The following is a 25599-nucleotide window of genomic DNA, read 5'->3' on the forward strand; positions in this document are numbered from 1 at the left end:
ATATATATATATATATATATATATATATATACATATATATATATATATATATATATATAAATAATCTCAGTTATCCACAAATTTCCTTGATTATTAAACAAACAATTTGTGAAAATTAAAGCTCATCATATTATCATGTCCTGTGGATCTCTGTATTTGAAAAAATTAAACTACTGCAAATCCACCATAGAACAATAAAGATCAATTAACATTAACCTGGACATAAATCTATGTATTCATTCAGCTATTTAATTAAGAGTGTGAAGGAGCTGAAGCAAGGAACAAAGCAGCCCTGGACAGATGACTATCACAATCACTTGACATAGTAGCCAGGAGGTCAACATATATTCACAGGTATTGCTGCTCATAGTATTCACATTTCCTTTCTTAACATACATATACTGTAAACTTTCATACATCAAATAATCACAGAGTCACATATAGAGGAGAGTGAAATTCTTACTTGCATGACCAATCAACATGTAACACTTCCATACTCGCTGGAGCCATCATAAAGACCAATTGATTTACTTAATGTACTCCTTATAAATATTTTCATAGCACTTGTTCAGCTCCTTTGTCAACTTTGTTTATTTTACTGTGGCAGAAGTGGTAATAATAGAACACTGTACAACTCCATTGGAATATTTTTTTTTAATCTTTAATATGTTATCTTCACAGATATTTTACTTATGTAAATTGTCCATTTGTTACCATATCGTACAGTAAATAAAATAAACAGAGTTAAAATTTTCAGCATGGCTGTATAGTACAGAAAAAGATTTGTTTTTGTATCAGTGATATATTCCGCTTTGGGGGGTTGTGGTGGATTTATACTGTTAGGTACTTTCTAAATAATCGGAATTATAGCAGGGCAATCCATACTGGTGATCGTCTTTATCACTAAAATGTCTTCGTGATAAAGTTCTAAATTCTTAAAATTGACAATCCTTGTTCTCAGATTCACAAGCTAAACGTTACCAGTTATTACAATTTTTGTCATTCAGAAACCTTAAAATTTTGGTGTTCAATTATTAATAATTTTAATCATGATAAACCTGGAAAAATACATTACAATGCATTTTTTTAATATTTATTTATTTATTTATTTACATTTATATAGCGCTTTTCTCACTACTCAAAGCGCTCTCCACAGAGGAAGGACCCGGGAAGCGAACCCACAATCTCCTTACTGCAAAGCTGCAGCACTATCACTGCGCCACCTGTGAGGATTTTTTCTTTTTGCCATTCAAAACCAATAAAACTTTAAATTATACTGAAGTGTAAATTTTTTTTGCTGCCACAAAGTAACATACTATTACTAGTCCTCAAATACACAAGCAGAAACTGTAAAGTGCAATACTACATCATGCTGTAACAGCAGAATTTCTATTTTCTCACCATTCTGTGCTTTAAAGTTCAATGCCTTTGCTATTATAGGCCATATTATTCTTAAACTGATAAAGATTTACATGCAATTTTTATGAATTAAAAATCTTCCAAAACTGTTAAATTATTATATTAGCTCTGATTATTTGATGTTGCTTTATAAATCTGAGGGACTTTATCACACCTTGCTGTACCATATCTACAAATTGTGTGAATCCTTTGTCATTTAAACAAAATTTCTCAGTTTTAAATTAAACTTGTTCACTTCCTCTTCTTTAAGATATTTGATATGTCCACAAAATAAATGATAAAAACATAGTTACACTAACCTTCAATATAGAGTGGTTCCACAACATCATGATTTATCAGCTCAAAATTTTCATGACCAATCCAATGTTCTACATTTCTCTTTCTTCCTGTGAAAAAGTTGTCTACTACAGTTACTTCATGGCCATCCATCATGAGTTTATCAGCCAAATGTGAGCCAACAAACCCTGCTCCTCCAGTTATCTACGTAATAAAAAGTAAAATGGTTGATTACCAAATAAGCTCTTACACAAATATTTCAAAATTCTTTATATCACATGAGAAACAGTAACTTCATATTTAGCCGAAATATTTTAATTTCACTAACAAAGATTGGATATGATTTGGCCAACAGAAGCAGGACCCGTTTATATGAACTTTAATACTGAATGCATAAATGGATAGATTTTTAGTCATGTAAATAAAATGTGTAAACATCATTCTTGTGTTTAAAAAACAAACTAAAAAAAAAACCCACATATTTGTCTTCAAGAAATTATATGAAGAGGGCAGTAAGACACAATGCGGTCCTGTCTCTCTTCCTGTTCACCCTCTACACAACAGACTTCCAGTATAATACTATCGCTTGCCACCTACAGGAATTCTCAGTTGACTGCTCCATCATAGGCTGCATTAATAATGGAGATAAGTCAGAGTATAGGAGACTTGTGGAGGACTTTAACTTGTGGTGCAGAAAGAACCACCTGCAACTTAACATCAGTAAGACAAAAGAGTTGGAGGTGGACATCCAGCTTGCCCAAGAGCCTCTGAGATCAGTCACCATTCAGGGAGAAGATATGAAAGTGGTACAGAGCTACAAGTATTTGGGGGTTCACATAAACAGTTCACTGGACTGGTCTGCCCTTGTTCGTCAAATTATTTACTGATAATTTGGCAATTTTAGGAGAATTTTTTTTTCAGTGCTCCATAATGCTTTGCCAGGTCAGCTCAACAACCCCAGAGCTGTAACAGCCAACATTGTGTATAGTAGGTGAACTCAATTTAGGGAGCTTAACAGATAAGCACATCATGCATTTTCTCAAATTTCATTTTAATGAAATTTATACAATACAAATAACGAGTTATCTGTGTTTGTTGCCAAATATGCAGGTCAATCTTCGAGTTCCACATCAATAATATAAGAGAAAGAAGTGTGTGCCCTATGCATACATAATGTATTAACTTTACAGGTATGACTCAGGCACCGCCGAGAGTGGCAGCCTTTTCAGCAGGTCCATGTATGACTTTATTTTTCTACTTTTATTTTTCACTTTTTTATTGATCACTCCTATCATTTTATTTTATGTGGATTCGTTCCCTGGACACACTTATTTTACAACGTGGGCATGGATTTTTACACGCCGAGACTCATCAATTCAATTACTCAACTTCGCTGAGAACAAATGCCAGTGCCGGTGTAGTTCCCTATTTACCCAACGAGGTAAGAAGGCGGTATCGTGGCAGCAGAGCCGGCACTAAGCTAAAAATGAAGCGGCTTGCGAGAAAGTGGCATTTTAAGCCTTTGGTGCCTTCTGTGTTTCTGGGAAATGTGAACTCAATCTCAAATAAGATCGACGAACTGGCTGCGCTGGTGAAAAATGTCAGAAACTACAGAGAATGCAGTTTGTTGTGCTTTTGCGAAACGTGGCTAACTACCACCATCCCAGATGCTAACATGGAGCTACCCGGGTTTAGCACAGTTAGAGCGGACAGAGATGCAAGTACCTGCGGGAAGCACAAAGGAGGAGGACTCTCTCTCTATGTTAATACACGGTGGTGTAACTCTGGACATGTTAACGTCAAACTCTCCACTTACTGCAGGGACATCGAACTGTTGGCCGTAAGTTTGCGTCCCTATTACTTGCCCAGAGAGTTTGGACATGTCATTGTTGTTATTGTTTACATCCCTCCTCGGGCGGACGTGGAGACAGCGAGTGACATCATCCATTCTGCTGTTGCTAAGTTACAAACGCAGCTCCCTGAGGCGCTTGTGTTAATCGCTGGAGACTTTAACCATGTGACGCTGGACAAAACATTACCTGCCTTCTCCCAGTATGTGGACTGTAACACCCGGGGAAATAAGACTATTGATTTACTGTATGCAAACGTTAAAGATGCACACAGCGCCACCCCACTGCCGGCACTTGGGAAAGCAGATCATAACCTGGTTCTGCTTCAGCCTCACTACAAACCAAGAGTGAGGGTCCTACCTACAACCACACGCTCATTCAGGAAGTGGTCCAGAGGCAGAGAAGGCTCTGAGAGAATGCTTTGGAACTACGGACTAGGATATCCTGCAGGGATCACATAGTGAGAACATTGAGGAGGTTGTTGACTGCACTACTGACTACATCAACTTCTGTATGGACATTGTAGTTCCAGTAAGAACTGTACGCTGCTATGCTAACAACAAGCCATGGATTACAAGTGACATCAAGGGCCTTTTGAACCAGAAGAAAATGGCTTTTAAAGGCGGTGATCAGCATGAGCTCAAGCGCATGCAGAAGGAACTCCGAGTCCAGCTCAGGGTGGCGAAGGAGCAGTACAGGAGAAAGCTGGAGCAGAAGTTGCAGAATAACAGCATGAAGGAAGTGTGGGATGGGATGAAGATCATCACTGGCTGCAGCTCAAAGCGGGGTGCTATCATCGAGAGAGACGTGAAGAGAGCAAACCAAATGAACAACTTCTTTAACAGGTTTGACCACCCTAACCCACTCTCACCTCGAAGTGCTGCACCCTCCACACATCCTTCTGCTGATACCAGCATAGGAGAGACATCCCCACCCACAATTACAACAGCGCAGGTGAGCAGAGAGCTGAGGAGACTTCGTGCCAGCAAAGCAGCGGGTCCAGATGGAGTATCACCATGACTGCTGAAGGTCTGTGCATCGGAGCTGGAGGGTCCTCTACAGTGCATCTTCAACTTGAGCCTGGAACAGAGGAGAGTCCCGAGGCTTTGGAAAACATCTTGCATCACCCCAGTCCCAAAGGTATCATGTCCTAGTGAGCTGAATGACTTCCGGCCTGTTGCTCTGACATCACATGTGATGAAGACCATGGAGAGGCTGCTGCTTCACCACCTGAGGCCACAGGTTCAACACGCCCTCGACCCTCTGCAGTTTGCATATCAGGAGAAGGTGGGAGCGGAGGATGCGATCCCTCTCCCACTTGGACAGAGGCAGAGGTGCTGTAAGAATTATGTTTCTAGACTTCTCTAGCGCCTTCAATACAATCCAACCTCTGCTCCTTAGGGACAAGCTGACAGAGATGGGAGTAGATTCATACCTGGTGGCATGGATTGTGGACTATCTTAAAGACAGTCCTCAGTATGTGCGTCTTGGGAACTGCAGGTCTGACATTGTGGTCAGCAACAGAGGAGCACCACAGGGGACTGTACTTTCTCCGGTCCTGTTCAGCCTATATACATCGGACTTCCAATACAACTCGGAGTCCTGCCACGTGCAAAAGTTCGCTGACGACACTGCTATCGTGGGTTGCATCAGGAGAGGGCAGGAGGAGGAGTATAGGGACCTAATCAATGACTTTGTTAAATGGTGCGACTCAAACCACCTACACCTGAACACCAGCAAAACCAAAGAGCTGGTGGTGGATTTTAGGAGGCCCAGACCCCTCACGGACCCCGTGATCATCAGAGGTGACTGTGTGCAGAGGGTGCAGACCTATAAATACCTGGGAGTGCAGCTGGATGATAAATTAGACTGGACTGCCAATACTGATGCTCTGTGTAAGAAAGGACAGAGCCGGTTATACTTCCTCAGAAGGCTGGCGTCCTTCAACATCAGCAATAAGATGCTGAAGATGTTCTATCAGACGGTTGTGGCGAGCGCCCACTTCTACGCGGTGGTGTGCTGGGGAGGCAGCATTAAGAAGAAGGACGCCTCACGCCTGGACAAACTGGTGAAGAAGGCAGGCTCTATTGTTGGCATGGAGCTGGACAGCTTGACATCTGTGGCAGAGCGACGGGTGCTCAGCAGGCTCCTATCAATTATGGAGAATCCACTGCATCCACTAAACAGTGTCATCTCCAGACAGAAGAGCAGCTTCAGCGACAGACTGCTGTCACTGTCCTGCTCCACTGACAGACTGAGAAGATCGTTCCTCCCCCAAACTATGCGACTTCAATTCCACCCGGGGGGGTAAACATTAACATTATACAAAGTTATTGTCTGTTTTTATCTGCATTGTTATCAATCTTTAATTTAATATTGTTTTTTGTATCAGTATGCTGCTGCTGGAGTATGTGAATTTCCCCTTGGGATTAATAAAGTATCTATCTATCTAATTAGCCACATGGAAATTGAAAAAAAAAAAAAACCTTGAAAGTGCCAGATGCCAAAAACACAGGCGACTCTATGAAATAATAACAACGGAAGATTTACTACTATTTACAACACATTTTTTATCTTTTTGATTGAAGAAAAAGTACAAAGCATCAGCACAGACAGTTTGGAGAGCCTTCAGCAAGACTTCAAAAAATACAACAAGCCAGCGGCTTCAATCATGACATGCCACTTTGAATTTTCTGCCTTTAACTCTTTTAAAGCTGTTTTTTTTCCCCCATCTTTTCTCCCAGGGTGAATATTTTTCCAAAAAACACAGTTTTCTGAAAAGCACACAAAGCAATAGATTCTCAAATAATTCAACATACAACATCCTGTTGCTGCATGCATTGCCCTGTGCGCTACCATGGTGAGCTGCTGTCAGGCTGTTTTCTGAGAAGCACACAAAGCAGTAGTTTCTCACATAAATCAATATAAAATGACCTGTGTATTTTTTCTGACTGTTGGCTACAATTTCGGCATTTTCATAAACCAAACTTTTAATTGATCATGTACACAAATGGTACGGATTTGGTTTGTCTGCTATAATAAGGGGATGGAAAGAAGGAAAGAATGAACTTTAGTCAAACTACTATAATGTGGTAATACTAGAAATAACAAGCATTTAACTTTTTTTTTTTTTTTTTTTTTTTTTTTAAACAAAACACCAGCAAACTCTGATTCAAAATAGGTCATTAGCCATAACATACATTTGTAAAAAGTCTTTTTTTTAAATGCCATAGATTTGTCTGAGGACATTACCTAAAAACTGTTTCTCAATTGCAAAAATAAGCACCAGGTGATCAAACTCTAATTTACAAATACTTACCAGAATTCGTTTGCGATCTTTTTCGGATAAGAACTTCACAGGTGGATACTTCTGTGTAAAGCTAAAAGACAGAAGGAAATATGGTGGGGATAAATGTGCTGAAAGTACATTACAAAATGTAAACTTATTTTATGAAAAATACACAAATTAAAATTATAATTAGAAAGAAATGTTGAAAAATCACATTTATGTTTTTCTTTTCTTTATAAACTTACTTTGATGCATGAGTGGAGTTGCAAGAGCTCAAGTTTGCAAAATAATCACAAAAACGCAGGTTGCTCATTAATGAAAACAAAAAGAAAGTACCAGGTTTGGAGGATGTTCTTATATTTTAGTGGCATGAGCACATCTAAATATCCTTCACATTTAGTGTCAAGTATTTACATAGAGTAATCTGAACAAACTTTTAATTTATAATAAATCACACATTTCATGGCATATAATGTACAATTCAAAACATATATAAAATGTACTGAAGTACATTTTAGAAGGGATGATGCCAAGTAGGCAACAGAGAAATATGCTGCCATGTTATCATAAGAGAAAGAAATTAAAAAGGATATCAAGCAAAGTAACTTGAAAAAAAAAAAAAATAAAGTCAGTACTTTTAATCTGTCTTCGTGCAAATCCCATTTAAACATTAATGCATAAACATATGTAGGGGACGAACATGCCAAAGACTACTAAAAAAAGAAAAAAGGATCTATAGTAAATGCTGTAATATAAGCAATTATTACCATGAAATGCTGAAAATTTAAATGTCATGACTAACTTCATCATACATACATTACTAATCAATGTAAAGCTGAAGTGATGACACTGAACTACTGACCAGAAAAAACTAAGTAACAAATATCCATAAAAGGATTTTACAATAAAGCAGGCAATAGCAACTACACAGACAACAAAGACGAGAACTGTTAAGATTTCCCAGCTTTCTGCATTTAAGAGCAGTAAGTATTTGTTTTTAAAAAATCAATTACGTTAACACCAGATGTGTGTCAATTAGTAACACTTTAAATTGATCAGAAAAGAAAAGAAAAAGAAACCCCATAGCAAAAGTTGGAATAACAGCAAAGTTGGAATAACCGGAGAACTGCTTGGAAATCTCACTGAAAAAGGTTCACATTTTTATTATAAAATTAAAGAAAAACATTTGAACAACACATCCTGTACAGCGTTTAGGGATTATCATCTTGAAGTACTGGCAGGTCTTATATGCCTCAGTAATTCTTAGGCAAAGACCAACTCATACAGTAAATGACTCTCATGAATATACCTTGAATAAATATACCAAGATCCACTCCTGGGGCCAGGCATAGAAGTAGCAAGCAACTGGTGACTAGGTGATCCATGTAGTCCAAAAAAGCACTGGGCAGAGCTGCCACATGGGTTCACATACATATACAACTCAAATGGCAAGGGTTAGGTGGAATGACAGTCATGGGACAGGCAAGAGGAACACAAACCTAGATCTTGTAAACTGACTCTAGGGGTATGGACTGTAAATTCTCAGGCAAGGGAGGAGCCAGAACTTGTGCAAGAAGTGCTCAAATAATAGCTACAGTTGTTATATTTAGACCTACCTCTATGTGCATTATTGGCTCTAGAATGAAAGTTTTACACGGATCAGCCACAACATAAAAACCACCTGTCTATTATTGTGTGCTGCCAAAGCAGCTCTGATCTGTTGAGGCATAGACTCCGCAAGACCTCTGAAACAGATCCTTGAAGTTCTGTAAGGGGCGAGGTGGGGCCCCCATGGATCACACTTGTTTTTCCAGCAAATCCCAGATATTCTCAACTAGATTGAGATCTAGGAAATGTGCAGCCAAGTGAGTACCATGGAACTCTTTGTCAAAATCCTCAAACCATTCCTGAACAATTTTTGCAGTGTGGCAGGGCACATTATGCTGCTGTGTATATGGTCTGCAACAATCTTTAGGCAAATGGAACATGTCAAAGTAATATCCACATGAATGCCAGGATCCAAGATGTTTCAGCCAAACTATGCTGAGAGAATCACACTGCCTCTGGCAGATTGCCTTCATCCCATAGTGCATCCTGCTGCCATCTCTTCCCCAGGTAGGCAACGCACATGGACCCGATAATCCACATGATCTAAAGGAAAATGTGATTCATCACATAAATTAATTTTCTTCCATCCCTCCATGGTCCAGTTCTGAAGCTCATATAGCCACGTTTGGCAGTGGACAGGGTTATCAGGAACACTCTGGTTTGCCGCTACACAGCCCCATATGCAGCAAGCTGCAATGCACTGTTGAGTTCTGACACCTTTCTCTCATGGCCAGTTTTTCATTATTTTGTGCAACAGTAGCTCTTCTGTGGGATTGGAACAGATGGGCTAACTTTTGCTCCCCATGCTCATCAATGAGCCTTGGGCACCCATGACCATGTAGGCAGTTTACCAGTTATCTTTCATTGCACGACTTTTGGTAGGTACTAACCGTTACATATCGGGAACACTCCACAAGCCCTGCCATTTTGGAGATGCCCTGACCCAGTGTCTAGCCATCACAAATTTGGCCTTTTTCAAAGTTGCTGAGATCGTTAAGCTTGCCCATATTTCCTGCTTTCAACACATCACCGTCAAGAGCTGACTGTTCACTTACTCCTTAACATATCTCTCTCCCTCTGATATGTGCCACTGTACCAATATAATCAATGTTATTCACTTCACCTGTGATTTGTTTTAATGTTGCGGCTGATCGGTGGTTTCTATTACTCAAAATGAAAGATGGGTATGTGTGAGAAAACTCGCAGGCATAGCTGGGTGCCATACAGCTGAGTTTAACTACAGCCTTTATGGACACTAGTGAGGGTATTATCTCTTGACTCTGTAAGTGTGCTGGGGTAGGGGTGGGGTTTCATCATTTGCATGGTTAATGACAGATAGCTGGAAGGGCATGATTGGAAGGGTTAAACTGCCTGATCTGAGTGTGAGTAGTTGAGGGATTTCTGTGCTAGTCATGAATTGTCAATAACGAACATCAAGCTTAAATATAAGGTTGCAAATACTATAAGTGTACCTGGTACTGGAGAACCTTATGCCAATGGTTAAGGATTGACTTTATAGTTGTGTCATCTGATCAGATTGTTTTTTATGAAAGTTCAGGTAAAAAGAGGTGATAAGCTGCCAACTTATTAGTTGGTGGTCATCTGGCTCACACAGAAACAGTGCATGCTGGACTGACAAGGAATACCCAAAAGGGCATTGGGGTTGTGTCAGGAATGACTACCACACAGTGCTGCAGGCAATGAGTTAAGAAGAATTAGAACAAGAAGCAGAACTATTTTTAAAGGAGTTACATAAAGTCTAGTTCAATGGTTCTCAGCCTGTGGCATTACATGAGGTGTTACAGCATGATACTTGAGAGAACACAAAACAAAAAAAGGCTGAAGCGGCATACATGAGTGGGAGAGAGGGGGTTGGGGGGCGGGAAGCTTTCACTATTCCAGTTACACGTCAACAATCATAAAAATACCATTGTGTTTAAGGTAAAAAAGGCTTTCATTATTAACAATTTTATCTGCTTATGGCATTAATCTTTTTTATTTATGAATCAATCAATTTGTGCTTGCGTTTTTTTTAAAATAGTGCAATAACATGACTAGTCAGCTGTCGGTAGCAGGTTTCAACTTGTACAGTTGCACATTTGAATGAGGGAGTTAAAATGATTGACAGATTAATTGCCATTCAATACAGCACCATAAACATTAATCCTTAGATTGTAACATACATTACTACAGTTGCATGTCAATATCCATCCATTTTATAACCAACATTTCCAGTACAAGATTGTTAAGAGTGTGTACGTCTCCTGGCTGCATGTGGCATGAGGCCAGCATAGACAGAAGGGACGCCACTCAGCAGCAGCAACAGCAATGAAATTGTCTACATTTCTAAAGACATTTGTGTGGCTCAGATTAAACAGAAATGCCTTGTACGTCAAAGCTTTACTAACATCAGAGAAGCAGAATTTGTGAGGTTGCTAAAACAAAATACTTGATAGCTGAAATTGAATCAGCAAACACTACAATTGTGTGATTCAATTTGTTTTTGAAATCAAACTAATGATAATTACTGTAACAGGTGTAGAAGAAGAATGTTCTCCTCAGCACCATGTATTTAGTGTGTTTAGTAAATTAGAATTTTTATAATAACTATTTTTCTAACTTGCCAGTGAGAGACGCTTTGGCTTATGAACTAACAAAAATATGTTATTCCAGGGTTCAGGAGAAATAGTGTCCACATGAATAAAATCTAAGCTGTTTCTTGTTTTCCCTTTCTCAGAGTAAATGTTTCAGGGACAAGGTCACAAGGCTGCAGAAAGTACATGTAGTTTATGCAAAGGCGTCTCTCCTGTGCTTAGCTTTGAGAACACAGATAATGCTTAGCTCAACAGACATATTGTTTTAACTTTACTGTTTTGATAAGGATGTTCTTTCTGTCTTATTAATCATGAGATGCTGAAGTATAAAAAACCCCTCCTGGCTTTTGATCAGGGTTCAATTGAGCTTTGCGGCAATAAGTTATGCTCTTTTGAATCTCTACTTACTGTGACTTCGAATGAATAAAAAAGAGAATTGAGAAATATTATCTGCCTGCTGTTCAGTGTGCCTTTTTCATCCACACAGGTTAAATGTGTGAAACATGGTGAAAGCACAAGCAAATGGTGCAAAGTCTCCAGATAATTGGACACCAACAATTACTTACAGTGCATCCAGAAAGTATTCACAGCGCATCACTTTTTCCACATTTTGTTATGTTACAGCCTTATTCCAAAATGGATTAAATTCATTTGTTTCCTCAGAATTCTACACACAACACCCCATAATGACAACGTGAAAAAAGTTTACTTCAGGTTTTTGGAAATTTATTAAAAATAAAAAAACTGAGAAATCACATGTACATAAGTATTCACAGCCTTTGCTCAATACTTTGTCGATGCATCTTTGGCAGCAATTACAGCCTCAAGTCTTTTTGAATATGATGCCACAAGCTTGGCACACCTATCCTTGGCCAGTTTCACCAATTTCTCTTTGCAGCACCTCTCAAGCTCCATCAGGTTGAATGGGAAGCGTCGGTGCACAGCCATTTTAAGATCTCTCCAGAGATGTTCAATCGAATTCAAGTCTGGGCTCTGGCTGGGCCACTCAAGGACATTCACAGAGTTGTCCTGAAGCCACTCCTTTGATATCTTGGCTGTGTGCTTAGGGTCGTTGTCCTGCTGAAAGATGAACCGTCGCCCCAGTCTAAGGTCAAGAGCGCTCTGGAGCAGGTTTTCATCCAGGATGTCTCTATACATTGCTGCAGTCATCTTTCTCTTTATCCTGACTAGTCTCCCAGTTCCTGCCACTGAAAAACATCCCCACAGCATGATGCTGCCACCACCATGCTTCACTGTAGGGATGGTATTGGCCTGGTGATGAGTGGTGCTTGGTTTCCTCCAAACGTGACGCCTGGCATTCACACCAAAGAGTTCAATCTTTGTCTCATCAGAGCAGAGACAATCCTGTCTCAGAGGTCTACAGACAATTCCTTTGACTTCATGCTTGGTTTGTGCTCTGACATGAACTGTCAACTGTGGGACCTTATATAGACAGGTGTGCGCCTTTCCAAATCATGTCCAATCAACTGAATTTACCACAGGTGGACTCCAATTAAGCTGCAGAAACATCTCAAGGATGATCAGGGGAAAACAGGATGCACCTGAGCTCAATTTTGAGCCTAATGGCAAAGGCTGTGAATACTTATGTACATGTGCTTTCTCAATTTTTTTATTTTTAATTTTAAACTTTTTTCACGTTGTCATTATGGGGTGTTGTGTGTAGAATTCTGAGGAAAAAAATGAATTTAATCCATTTTGGAATAAGGCTGTAACATAACAAAATGTGGAAAAAGTGATGCGCTGTAATTAATAAATTAAGGATTAGTACACAGGTATAAGTAACCGCGAAGTCTGATCATTTCTTTTTGGCAGCTTGAAAACAACAGACCACAATGCTGTCTTAAGAATTCTGAAATAATAATTTTAAACCGACACGTTCCATTTAACAATAATAATAAGAACTAATTTTATTCACAAAGGCAAACTTTTGTGACAGATTTACAATTTTATTTTTTTTAATTAAAGCATCAGTAGCTTGTGCCATTTAAAATTTAGGTACACTTGACTCGTCCATTAAAATATAACATTTCTGTAAGTGTTACTAGCAAATGTCACAAACCTGACTAAGAGATTTTTCTGACAAACCTGACAGTGTGCTGTTAAAAAAGCAGTTTAAAGGAGTTTGGTAAAATAAAAAATATCCAGAATTTTAAAAATAATAATTCCTTACATTTACATAGCACTCTTCTCACTACTTGGTATTTATTTATTAATATGGTAATGACATCATAATGTTGGACTTTTGTAAGTAATTATTAATTATTAAGTAAGTATTACATGTACAGTACTTTGTAACATAAATCAGATATTCTGTGATGATCATACCAATGCTTATAAACCCTATTCTGAAACCCTCCAAAGCCAATAACGTCCCCCACTCCATAACAGTAAATTAAAAAAACAAAAAAAGCTGACACCTGATTGAGTAAGAAATGGTGGAGTGAATTCAATTATACAGCTGGTGGAAAATGACTAAACCCAAGTGTCTCATAGCCATGCAATTTGTTTACTTATTTATTTATTATTATTTTTTTTTTTTTTTTTTACAGTTTACAGGAAATGGAAGTTCTAATTAACTTAGAGTGGGTGGGCAAAATGTGTGTTAAAGGACAGTGTTAGGAACCTGATAATGATTTACCAAATAAAAAACTGGATTGACATGATTTTCTTTGACAATCTGGCTGTTTTAGATTTAGCTGTAGTCTATCCATGCCTCACTGTAAGCAATACATAGCCAAAATCAGAAGCACCAATTCTGTGACAGAGTGAGTAGGTAACATGAAGACTGGGGTCTAAGAAATCGAAGTACGTCAGTCCAGCAGGTAAAGTAAAATGTCTTCAAAGGGAAAACACATCTGACATTGAGGCTAAATCATTCATCCTGGCTGATGATGAAGTATCCACCTCACTGTAACATGTCAGCATTAATGGTATCATTTTCCAGCAATGTTAGGTATTTAAGGAGGAACTTCCTATCTTTGAATGCCAAATCTAATAGAAAATGTTGGTACTTAAAGGATAAGGTTTGTATTTTACAAGTCAAAGTTGTTTCTTTACAATCAAGGTACACATTAACTTGTCACATATAATGGTGTTCTAAAGTGAAAAAAATGTTATAAACTTTAAAAATACTTTGTTTGAGCAGTTTGCAATGGATCTCTATGGAACCCTGCATCCATATCTGATAAAAAAAAAAAAAAGCCTTAAAACCATGATGCATGGCAAATGGCAACATAATGAAAAGACCACATAGAAGTTTCGCTGTACTTTGTACACATAATACATCTGTATGCATTACATTGCATTGTATTTTTAACAAAAGCTGTATTTATTTTTTTAAAGAGGCAAGCAATTTTTACTGTCATGTCTTTCACCTGGATGATCATAGAAAAAAAGGCAGCGTGTTGCATAGAGCATATTGAAGCGTTGCAAACTCATTATCAACTTTTTTATAGTATGATGAGTCGTTCTTGCCGACAGTATAGTAACAGAAGAACTGAGCACAATGTTTTTCAGTGAATAAATTAACTGACCCTTATCACAGTCTGTAAATGCAGTACATGTAGAACCAGGCACTAGCGAGGTAGGAATGACAGCCCACTCTGCCTATTTTCAAAAACATCTTTACTAAACTTGTTAAGCTTTAACCTGATTAAACTTAAGTGAATTGGTTTTGCTAAACTGGGCCTTCAGTGTGTGTATTCACTCTGCGACAGACTGGCACCCAGTGACCCTGCCATGGGTATGTGGGTTAGGATGATGGATGAATATATTGATGTAAACAAGGCTTGAAGTGGGGTAGTATGCACCAATACACCATACCAGCTTTCTCCCAATCAAGGACTGGATGTATGCCTGTAAGGTCAGCTTAGTTTTTGTCACTTCATTGCTTGTTAAGCAGTCTCAAAATAATCTCTCATTGAAGCACACACAGGCTTTATTAATCCAGCTGAAGCAGGTATCTTTCCTATAGTGGAATAATATATGTGATCATAACTGTGAGTTTATTCCCCCTGTTATTATTGCCAAGCTGTCTACAGAGCAGACAGCAAAGGTACCATGGAATAAGATGAAAAGGGAAGTTGGTGAAGACATTAGGTTCACAGCCAGTCTTGTTTTAAAATGGTTACATCTAATAACAATGGTTTGCTTTTTCCTTCTTAAAACTACATTAACACCCTGCTTTTGCAATATGTGTGAAATCACAAGCTGCAAGTCAATACTCAGTAACATTTTTGGCTTGAAATATTGTCATATAACTTTTTTATGTTTTATGGCTCTTCTATCAAGTATAAACATGGGGTTCCACAGAGCTCTGTTGTAAGCTACAAAAGAAAACAAAGAAAGTTTAAAATTTACTTAATAATAATAAAAAGGGTTCACTTTAAAACAGTTTTATGGGGAAAGTTAATATATATTATGATTGTGAAAAATTAACAATCTGGAAAAATACGAAGCTTTTCCTTGAAATGTGTCCGTCCCACTACCAAAATTATATAAGAGAGATGGCTATAACAGATTGTGTTCTCTTCAGTGATGATTACAGACTTAATGTGCAAATAAAAGAACAGCATTTGTTAATAATTGGGATAAATTTTGGAAAGGGGACTGGAATTATTTTTAAGAGCAACAGTCTTCTCCTAATTAGATCCCAAAATAAAGGCAGCAAAATAGACTAGCTGACTAAACTGAACACCATCATGGCCACAGCCTTGTGATCGTCACTACTGAATTTGGCAGCCTTTATCCAACGTAGCAATAAATCTATGATTACGTAGTGTTGATAGGTGAATTTTTATATTTACGTAAATGTAGAAACTGACACTTTTAGAAAATGTTTTTCTTGCTAAACTCAGTAGGGTTTTGCCAGAATATTAATGGCCAACTCAAAATTGTCTGATCAAATTATTACCTATGTAATATAAACTGAAGTATTACACCACTAATGAAATTATTTTCTGCTCATTACTTAATTTCATTAGGTTTGTTCTTACATTTGACTTGTTTTTCCCTTTTGCAATGCAATAGCAGATTAACATAATGATAGTGCAACATTTAGACAGTAACTGTGCATCCAATTTTTTTTTTTATTTTCAGAAGCTCAAACTCAATTATAGAAACAGATTATGATATGTAATCTAATGTGATTCTGAAAGAGGCCTTAGATACAGCAGCTCTCTTTAAAACAAAAATGCTTAAAGTACATATGTAGGAACATACTTGTTTAAATTACTCGCATTCTTGAATTAGAATGGCAAAAACTAGAGTGTTCATGGAGAGCAACAAAGCTACCACTCTCCCAATCTGCACAGACAGACACTGATATATACGTATAACCTATATAGATAGACACACACACACATACGCACACACATACACACACAGTCTGTTCCTGTACACGCTACCTTAATATTCTGAACTTGATAACAGGACAGGAAATCATAATTTTAAATTCTAAAATGAAACCTTCCACATCTCTTAGGCCCAATCCCAGTAAAATTAGTGAAAAGCTCAACTGCTGTTCTGTCAACTCCAATTGTTTATAGTTTTGATAGTTTGTTACTGATTGGCACAGTTCCTAATGCACCAAAATTGTCAAAAAAAGAAAATACAAACACATACATCCATCCATCCATTTTCCAACCCGCCGAATCCGAACACAGGGTCACGGGGGTCTGCTGGAGCCAATCCCAGCCAACACAGGGCACAAGGCAGGAAACAATCCTGGGCAGGGTGCCAACCCACCGCAGGACACACACAAACACACCCACACACCAAGCACACACTAGGGCCAATTTAGAATCGCCAATCCACCTAACCTGCATGTCTTTGGACTGTGGGAGGAAACCGGAGTGCCCGGAGGAAACCCACGCAGACACGGGGAGAACATGCAAACTCCACGCAGGGAGGACCCGGGAATCGAACCCAGGTCCCCAGATCTCCCAACTGCGAGGCAGCAGCGCTACCCACTGCGCCACCGTGCCGCCCACACATACATACATATACATATAAATAAAATTTTAGAACTATTTCAATTTATCATTTCTTTCTAAAATACTTGAACAAGCAGTTAACACACAGCTTAAGTTAATTTATTTGAGAACCTCTAAGCTAACTTCTGCACTAGTCGCAATAAAGAAACGGTACTAACTTGCATTGTAAAAGACACCGTGATATATTCTGATGAATGAAAAGCTACCATTATTATGCTGCCACATTTAATAATAATAACAACAACAACAATAATAATGTACACTGTATAAGCATAGTCTTTGACACCACTGACCACTCCACTTTGGTGAACGCACGCTAAGGAGATACCGTCAGATCATCTGCTGTCTTTCTGCTGCTTGCGAGCTGCCCAATCATTTCAAAGCCTGTACAGCAGCTGTCCTTTTGCCACTTCGTGTCTCTGCCATTCGCATTGTGAAGGGGGGTATTAGGGTGGCTGAACGCAAACGAAGGAGAAGCGTTTGGATCATCTGCTGTCTTTCTGTGTGTTTTGCTTGTCGTTGTTTTAAGAGCTGGGAGCACATGAAGCGTGTCTGCCAAAAACAATCCAACAACTGCTAGGTTAGATGTCCGTGGACTTGTTTTAAATGATGTCTTACTGCCTTGTCTCGTGTGACGCTGTAATAACAATACTTGTCCTTTATTTCTGGCCCCGCGCATGGTTAAATCTCTTTCTCGCAGGACGTATTACGCTGCTCACGTTGTGAAAGGGGGGGGGGGGGAGGGTTTGAACATAGTGTTGGGCGGTATGACCAAAATTCTATATCATGGTATTTTTTAAAATTATCCTGGTTTCACAGTATTGGACGGTATTTTTTTCCCCATGCATGAGTGGATGTTAACCACATTTCCACTGCAATTACTGGCTAAGAATAACCTATTCCGCTGTCATGAGAATTGTACATTGTACAAAAAACATTTTAATGTGCACACAAGTATTAATACAGGTTTGCATGGCCCCATAAAGTGATACTTTTCAAGGAGGTGGCACTAATGAAGAAAAGGAATCACATTGCATGACAAATGCAGCCAAAATATAGATCCTTTTTATTGAACAGTATTTGCAAACAACTTAAACTAAAATTTTGACAACATATTTTCAACCATCCAAAGAGGCATTTAGACTTAGTAAAATATCCAGAGGTGCTTGTCAAAAGTTGTATTGCACTGCACAATGTCTTAGAAAATGAATAACTAGTAAATATTTTTTGTAAACCAACTACACTACATCTCTGCCCACTGACATGTTAAAGTGACTTTTTAAACAACTTTACACATAAAGCTTTACCATCATTAAACTGCATAATATTTAAACTAATAAATAACAACAATAAAATAAATAATAGTGCAACTTCCAGTAATAATACTATTACTTCCAAGACTTCAAGCCCAGATGCATTACACAGTATTCACCAAATAAAAATAAAATAAAATAAGTGCAACTTGGTGATGACATCTTTACCAACTGAACCATCATTAAGGCAGACTGCATTAATATGGACCTTGCTTCAAGCTAAGCTATATACATAAATAATAAAACTGCAACTTGCATTTATGCTATGTGATGAATTATTATTATTATTATTTGTGGTATAGCCCTACGGAATCGTATTACGGACACAGTGAAATAAAAAAAAAAATATATGTCGAGATTAAAGTCGACATTTCCACTTTATTCTCGTAGTTTATTTTTTTTATTAAAGTAGACTGTCGTAAAGTAAACTTCATCCTAAAATCAATGTTTCATTCACTAGATTTTCTCAAACACCGTCATAAGTTATGTAGCACATTAAATGCTTTGTTAAGTGTTCCCCGACCCAGTTGTTAATCGCTACGCTCTTCTTAAACTGACTTCCTCTTGCACTAAGAGGCAGCGATCGCCACACAGAATACATTCACTTCATGATATTCCTGCCCTCTGAAAATGTAGAATGCTAAGATAATTTTTCATGATGAAATGCATTAAAGCAGGTATTAAACATGCACAGTAGTGTGGTGGTGGTGCTGCTCCCTCGCAGTAAGAGGTTCCCAGGTGTACATTCAGTGTAGAGAACTTTATGGCAGGTGTGATGAGGTTCCAAAAAACTGGATGTATGAATGGGTATCACACAGGTTTAACTTAAATATTGTGTAAATGTTGGGTTCATGATCTGGTGGTCGAAGACACGAACACAGAATTCAATGGATGTTCTTCTGAACAGGCTTTCTTTATTGTATGTGTGCCGTCTCTTTCTGATGTACAGTATTAAACCCCCAGTTCCTATCCTTTCTTTTTCTTTCTCCACATAACCAATCGCCACACGATAAGGTCCTTGTGAAATTAAAACTAGTTATAAACTTAGACCACGGAGTGTTCAGAACTTTAAAAAAAAAAAAAAAAAAAAAAATCTTCATTGTACATGTTTAATTCTGCCGTCCATTCAGGGTTGTGCCCATCCCAGCAAGCATTGTGTGCGAGGCAGGAGGAAATCCTGAATGTGGCGCCAACACATCGCAGGGTGAATACGAGCAATACATACACTAGCAGGGTTAATATAGTACAGTGATCCCTCGCTATATCGCGCTTCGTCTTTCGCGGCTTCACTCCATCGCGGATTTTAAATGTAAGCATATGTGAAAATATATCGCGGATTTTTCACTGCTTCGCGGATGTCTGTGGTCTACAGCAGGGGTAGGCAACGTCGGTCCTGGAGTGCCACAGTATGTGCAGGTTTTTGTTCCAATCCAGTTCCTTAACGAGAACTCAATTATTGCTGATGAAGCACATATTGCTTAAGTGACATTTTAATGCTTCATTTTAGTGGTCTCGCTTGTTAAGGTTCTCCAACCTTAATTGCTTATTTCAATCTTAAACTGCTGCATTCAGTGTTTGAATTGCTCCTTATTAGCAATAAGATGTAAAACAGGGGTAGGCAATGTCGGTCCTGGTGAGCCGCAGTGGCTACAGGTTTTCATTCAACCCAATTGCTTAATTAGAAACCAATCATTGCCAATCTCAGACCTTATTTAATTTTATGGCTTGTTAGTCTGTGCAATGTAAGGCTTTTATATTGTAGATTTTTTTCCTTTCCAAAGATATCATCCAAATGATTTGAAGCCTAAAACAGATCATTTTCAGTCTGTCACATTTTTCTATTAAGTGTTTTATTAAATCAAACCGTGCATGATGAACACACACAGATGTAATTGGAAAAAAGCTAGCTGGAGAACTGCTGGCTGCTTTGTCTTTTACATCTTATTGCTAATAAGGAGCAATTAAAACACTGAATGCAGCAGTTTAAGATTGAAATAAGCAATTAAGGTTGGAGAACCTTAACAAGCGAGACCACTAAAATGAAGCATTAAAATGTCACTTAAGCAATATGTGCTTCATCAGCAATAATTGAGTTCTCGTTAAGGAACTGGGTTGGAACAAAAACCTGCACATACTGTGGCACTCCAGGACCGACGTTGCCTACCCCTGGTCTACAGTACGTGTGCTTCCTCAGTTGATTTGCCCATTTGAATTCAAACAAGGGATGCATTTGAATTCAAACAAGGGATGCTATTGGCGGATGGCTGAGAAGCTACCCAATCAGAGCACGCGGTTAAGTTCCTGTGTGCTGCTGATTGGCTCATTGACGGAGTGCTGCATTAACCAGGAAGTGTAATCTCACTCATACAGCATTAACGTGCCCAAGCGCCAACAGAAGATGCAAATGATTGCAGAAAAGGTAAAAGTTTTGGATATGTTGAAGGAAGGAAACAGCTACACCGCTGCAGGACACCATTACAGCATAAATGAGTCCACGATTCTTTTTATTTAAAAAGGAGGAAAAGCATATAAGATCTACGGCTGCAGTTTCCTTTAACCAGGGCGCAAAACGAGTTGCAAGTGGACATGATAAGACAGTAGTATAGATGGAATCTGCTTTAGGGATCTGGATTGAAGAGTGATGGAAGAAGAACAACGGCGGTGCTAAACAGTCGCCTGAAGAGGCTCCTTTAGAAGAGCTGTAACACTATCCTTTGTTATGCAGTAAAATTAAACTCATCGTTATCGGACAAGTCGTCGTGTCATTGTTGGTGAGTAACCATAATTAATTATTTACGTACAGTACTTATTACATGTACATAGTTTAGTGTCACTGTACACACATTTTACTGTATACAATTTTTCTTGCATTGTATGTATTTATTGCTGGTGGCCTGTCTGTTGTAATGGCTGTAACATATGTGATATCGGAGACGCTCGATATCTTTAAAATAATATTTAGGTTTTACTGTATGTAATACATAATTTCAACGAATCTTACCTAATATCTAAGAGAATACAAAGGGTTTATGCTGTATAATTGTGCGTGAAATGTTTATAATAGTGTGGGAGAGTTTATAAGGGCTTAAAAAATATAAAAATAACCATATAAACATATGGTTTCTACTTCGCGGATTTTCTTATTTCGCGGGTGGCTCTGGAACGCAACCCCCCGCGATGGAGGAGGGATTACTGTATAACAAAACCCACACCCTACATGACTTTGAAAGGAAACCGAAGCACGCCGAGTAAACCCAGCAGAAAAACATGCAAATTCAAAGCAGGGTACACCCGAAACACCCTTGCTGCGAGGCAGAAGTGCAACCTCCATGCCACCGTGCCCCCACATGATTAATACATGCTTTAATTTAATGCATTTCATCATGAAAATTATATCAAGTATTTATCTTAGCATTCTAAATGTTCAGGGAGCAGGAATATCATGAAATTAATGTATTCTGTGTGCTGTCTGCGCCTCCTCTTAGTGCAAGAGGAAGTCAGTTTAAGAAGCACGTAGCGATTAACATGGCTGGGAACACAACACAAAGCATTTAATGTGCTACATAACTTATGACAGGGGTTTAAGAAAATCTAGTAAATTAAATATTCATTTCAAGATGAAGTTTAGTTTACGATGTTCTACTTTAATAACAAATTACGAAAATAAAGTCAACATGTCGACTTTAATCTCGACAAACGGCGAGAATAAAGTAGAAATGTTGACTTTATTCTCGTCATAAGTGTCAAGATTAAAGTGGAAATGTCAAGAATAAAGTCAACATGTCGTCACACTATTACACAGTACCCAGGTACATTACACAGTGTTGAAAAAAATACAACTTGGCTTGCAGTAGTATCCAGTAGTATAGAAACAGTATTCACACATTTGAACATAATGGTCCATATCCGACCTTTTAAATCCAAAGTATCTCCAGACAACAGACATGATTCCTTTTTCCAGCAAAAGTTCTTCTGTGTCATCATGTTCAACTTTATCGTCTGTTACAGCTTCAGTTTCAGAATGTTCTCTGTCCATTTTCACCACGCAATACTTCCACATGTACTCAGTTGTATGCTTGTTTAGTGGTGTAGCAGTGAAAAAGGGCCCTCGCGCAACACCTCTGTGGCATGTGTTTAGCGGTGTAGCAGTGAAAAAGGTCCCCCTTAAACAGTTTCCCACTGCGCCACGTTCCGAACGTTGTTTAGGCAATTTATACCGGTGTTGTGGTATAAGAAAAACCCATATCATAACAAAAATAAAAACGGTTTTCAGTATGAACCAGTTATACCGCCCAGCACTAGCTGAACACATGCTAAGGAGGTGCCGTCGGCATCATCTGCAGTCTTTCTGCTGCTGCTGTCACACTGCCTGATCATTTTAAAGCCTGTACAGCAGCTGTCATTTTGCCACTTCACATCTCTGCCGCTCACGTTGTGAGTGGGTGGGTTAGGGTGTCGCTTGTTGTTGTTTTAAGAGAGCTGGGAGCAAGTTAAAGTGTCTCTCATGGGACTTCAAAATGGATCACGTCTCATCTCCCTAGTCTCCTCCTCAAAGATTTTTTTTTTTTTATAACAGAGAGATTGGTAATACCAAGTAAAAGTAGGTGCCACACTTTAACCAAACTGCAGATAGAGGAATTACTAATGAATTACCACCAATACAAAAGGAAAAACAATATATGAAAATGTCTGACAGTAGTGATGTTACAGTGCTGAAAACTTAACACTTATCAAGGAAGAAAGAAAAAACCAGAAGCATTGACCGCAGAAAGCATCTGCAGTAGATGGTAGATGGATACACATATACTGTTGCACTATGCAGTCTTACAAGAAATAGCACTATTAACAGTGTGTTAACAAAGAATTAAAATTGCTAAGAAAAAATAAACCTCTCCATCAGTATCACAACCTAAAACCAGTACTTCCTTTTCATGTTATAAACTTTAAATAATCTCTACCAACAAAACACAAGAAAAGTTCCAAAAGTAACTCAAAGCTCTTCCTCGGCTACTTTATATGTACCATATACTCAAGAACAGCATCTCTTTAAAAATAAATCAATAATTGGTTTGTACTGTTTCATTTCATTAATTATAGTGTGGCATTTATCATATATCTGCCTGTTTAATTTCTATAGTATTTTTCATTTGTTTGCACACACGACACTCCACTTAAAACCACACAATGCAGAGTGTTGATTGCTATTGCAAACTTAGTAACAATATGCAGGTAGACTGTGTGTTTGGCTCTTTCAAAAATCGAAGGCTTTGCTGTAACAAAAAAAAAAAAAAATTATATATAACTATAAATTATACATACATGTACACACACACACACACACACACACACGTGTACGGAGTACAATGAAATTTTTTCCTTTGACCAACACGCACCATGCCGCCATCCTACTGTAGCACTAATCTTGCTGCATAGGTCATGTAAAGTATAATAACAGTTTCGCAGTCTATGAGCAAAATCATATAAGGACATACTTTGCATTTGAGGCAGATGCTCAGTGTAACATTGTTAATTTTGAAAAAACAGTCCCTAAACAATGGATCTGAGTAATACAAACCAAAGGAAGAAAGCCATCATGATGAAAATGCAAATTTTTTTTTAACCAAGCAGACACAACTATATTTGTTTTTTTAACCCTTTCTAACAGTGCCCTCTTTATATTTTTAAAATATCTTACTCAGGGCACAAGTTATACCATTTCAGCAGTTTACATTTTCCAACAATTTGAAAACTGAGAAAAACTGCATTTACAATCTGCCCCCACTTGCTCTGCTCACCAAACCCCTGGGGGCAGGCGCTGGGCACCCACAGTTTCGTGGCTAAGCCCCCTTGAAGGGTGTATGGAGCACCTCTCCATTAGGAAAGCAATTGTGTTTAAAGAGTTGGTATATAGAAGAGTATGTGGGTTGAGAGAGGAAGACAGTTTGCTCCTTAGTTATTATAGACGATAAATCAATTACTTGAGTGTTTCACTACAGCGGTCTATTTTCAATACCAATGAACAATAAAATTGTAGTAAAAGGTAAAGTAAAAAAAAAAGAAGTAAAAAATAAATGTAACATAAATAAAAAATTAAAATTACATTAACACCTCATCAAAAACAATATTATGAATTACCTTATCCTCTAACTTGCATTCTATAAACGTTGCTTTTTTGCATTTCTGTTCGCATATTGTTCAGCATATATTTTTCTCCTTCTCGTTTATTGAACAATTCTCTTTGTCTTTTATTACTATTATTATATACAGCTCCGTTTTGTTCATTTTTTTCCCCCAATGTTCATTATCAGCTCTTGCTGCCGTTTATCTACTGCAATCTAAAATCTGACATTCTTGAACAGATAATTTGCTTTTTTGCCTTGCCATTATAATCGATTGCATTGAAGGGCAATTTAGCAGCACTGAAAGTCTAACAGGGTGGTATAGAGAGAGGATGTGCACAGTAGAAGTAATGACTGGGTGAGCGGTGTGGATGGGAGTGGTCAAGGATGAATAATGCAGACACGACGGAAAACATTTTTTAATATAATAGAGGATAGTCTACTCAAAAATGGTCCAGCGTTAGTGGTTATAGAAGGCCAGCCCTAACAAAAAGTTTGTTATCTCCCATTATACATGAAAACATGACATCATTTTTTTTTTTTTTTTTTCTTGGCCATTACTAAAAGCCAGGTGGGTTGGCACCCTGCCCTGGATTGGTTCCTGCCTTGTGCCCTGTGTTGGCTGGGATTGGCTCCAGCAGACCCCCCGTGACCCCTGTGTTCGGATTCAGCGGGTTGGACAATGGATGGATTACTAAAAGCCACATTGGGTAAGCAGCATATAAAGAAATATATTATTGGGTGGAGCATTTCTTTGAGATTATAATGTGTTCCAGTTATTTTCACATTAGTTATGCGATGTTGCTTTCATCCAAATTATTTTTCACATGAATGATGGAAGTACTTTTAATAAAAAGCAACTGTCAGCTATTTGAAGGCTGCATGCCATTGCTTGATTTTTTTTTTTATTTAGTCATATATAATTTTTGTTAAATGAAAATGAATATGTTGAAATTGAATGGGATTTCTGTTTTTGCAATGGCATTGAATATGAGTCAAGTACAAAAATTCAGGTATTGTTATATCCCTACTAGAAAGTATGACCACATAACTCATTATGTCATCACTTTAGCTACCAGATAAGCTTAGGGATGACTTTAAAATCCTCTTTCTTACA

At 38.1% G+C, this 25599-nt stretch overlaps 1 protein-coding gene across 1 annotated transcript in view; it reads right to left on the reverse strand.

Moving 5' to 3' along the window:
• Positions 1-25599, reverse strand: part of uxs1 (UDP-glucuronate decarboxylase 1) — a 145678-nt gene that overhangs the window by 65874 nt on the left and 54205 nt on the right. Inside the window, exons 5-6 of the mRNA XM_028800679.2 lie at positions 6865-6925; positions 1719-1899 (exon numbers count right to left, since the gene is read on the reverse strand). Coding sequence (XP_028656512.1) covers positions 1719-1899; positions 6865-6925 — 242 coding nt within the window. The remainder of the gene's footprint in view (positions 1-1718; positions 1900-6864; positions 6926-25599) is intronic.

The sequence above is a fragment of the Erpetoichthys calabaricus genome, chromosome 4 (genome assembly GCF_900747795.2).
Source record: "Erpetoichthys calabaricus chromosome 4, fErpCal1.3, whole genome shotgun sequence".
NCBI lineage: Eukaryota > Metazoa > Chordata > Cladistia > Polypteriformes > Polypteridae > Erpetoichthys > Erpetoichthys calabaricus.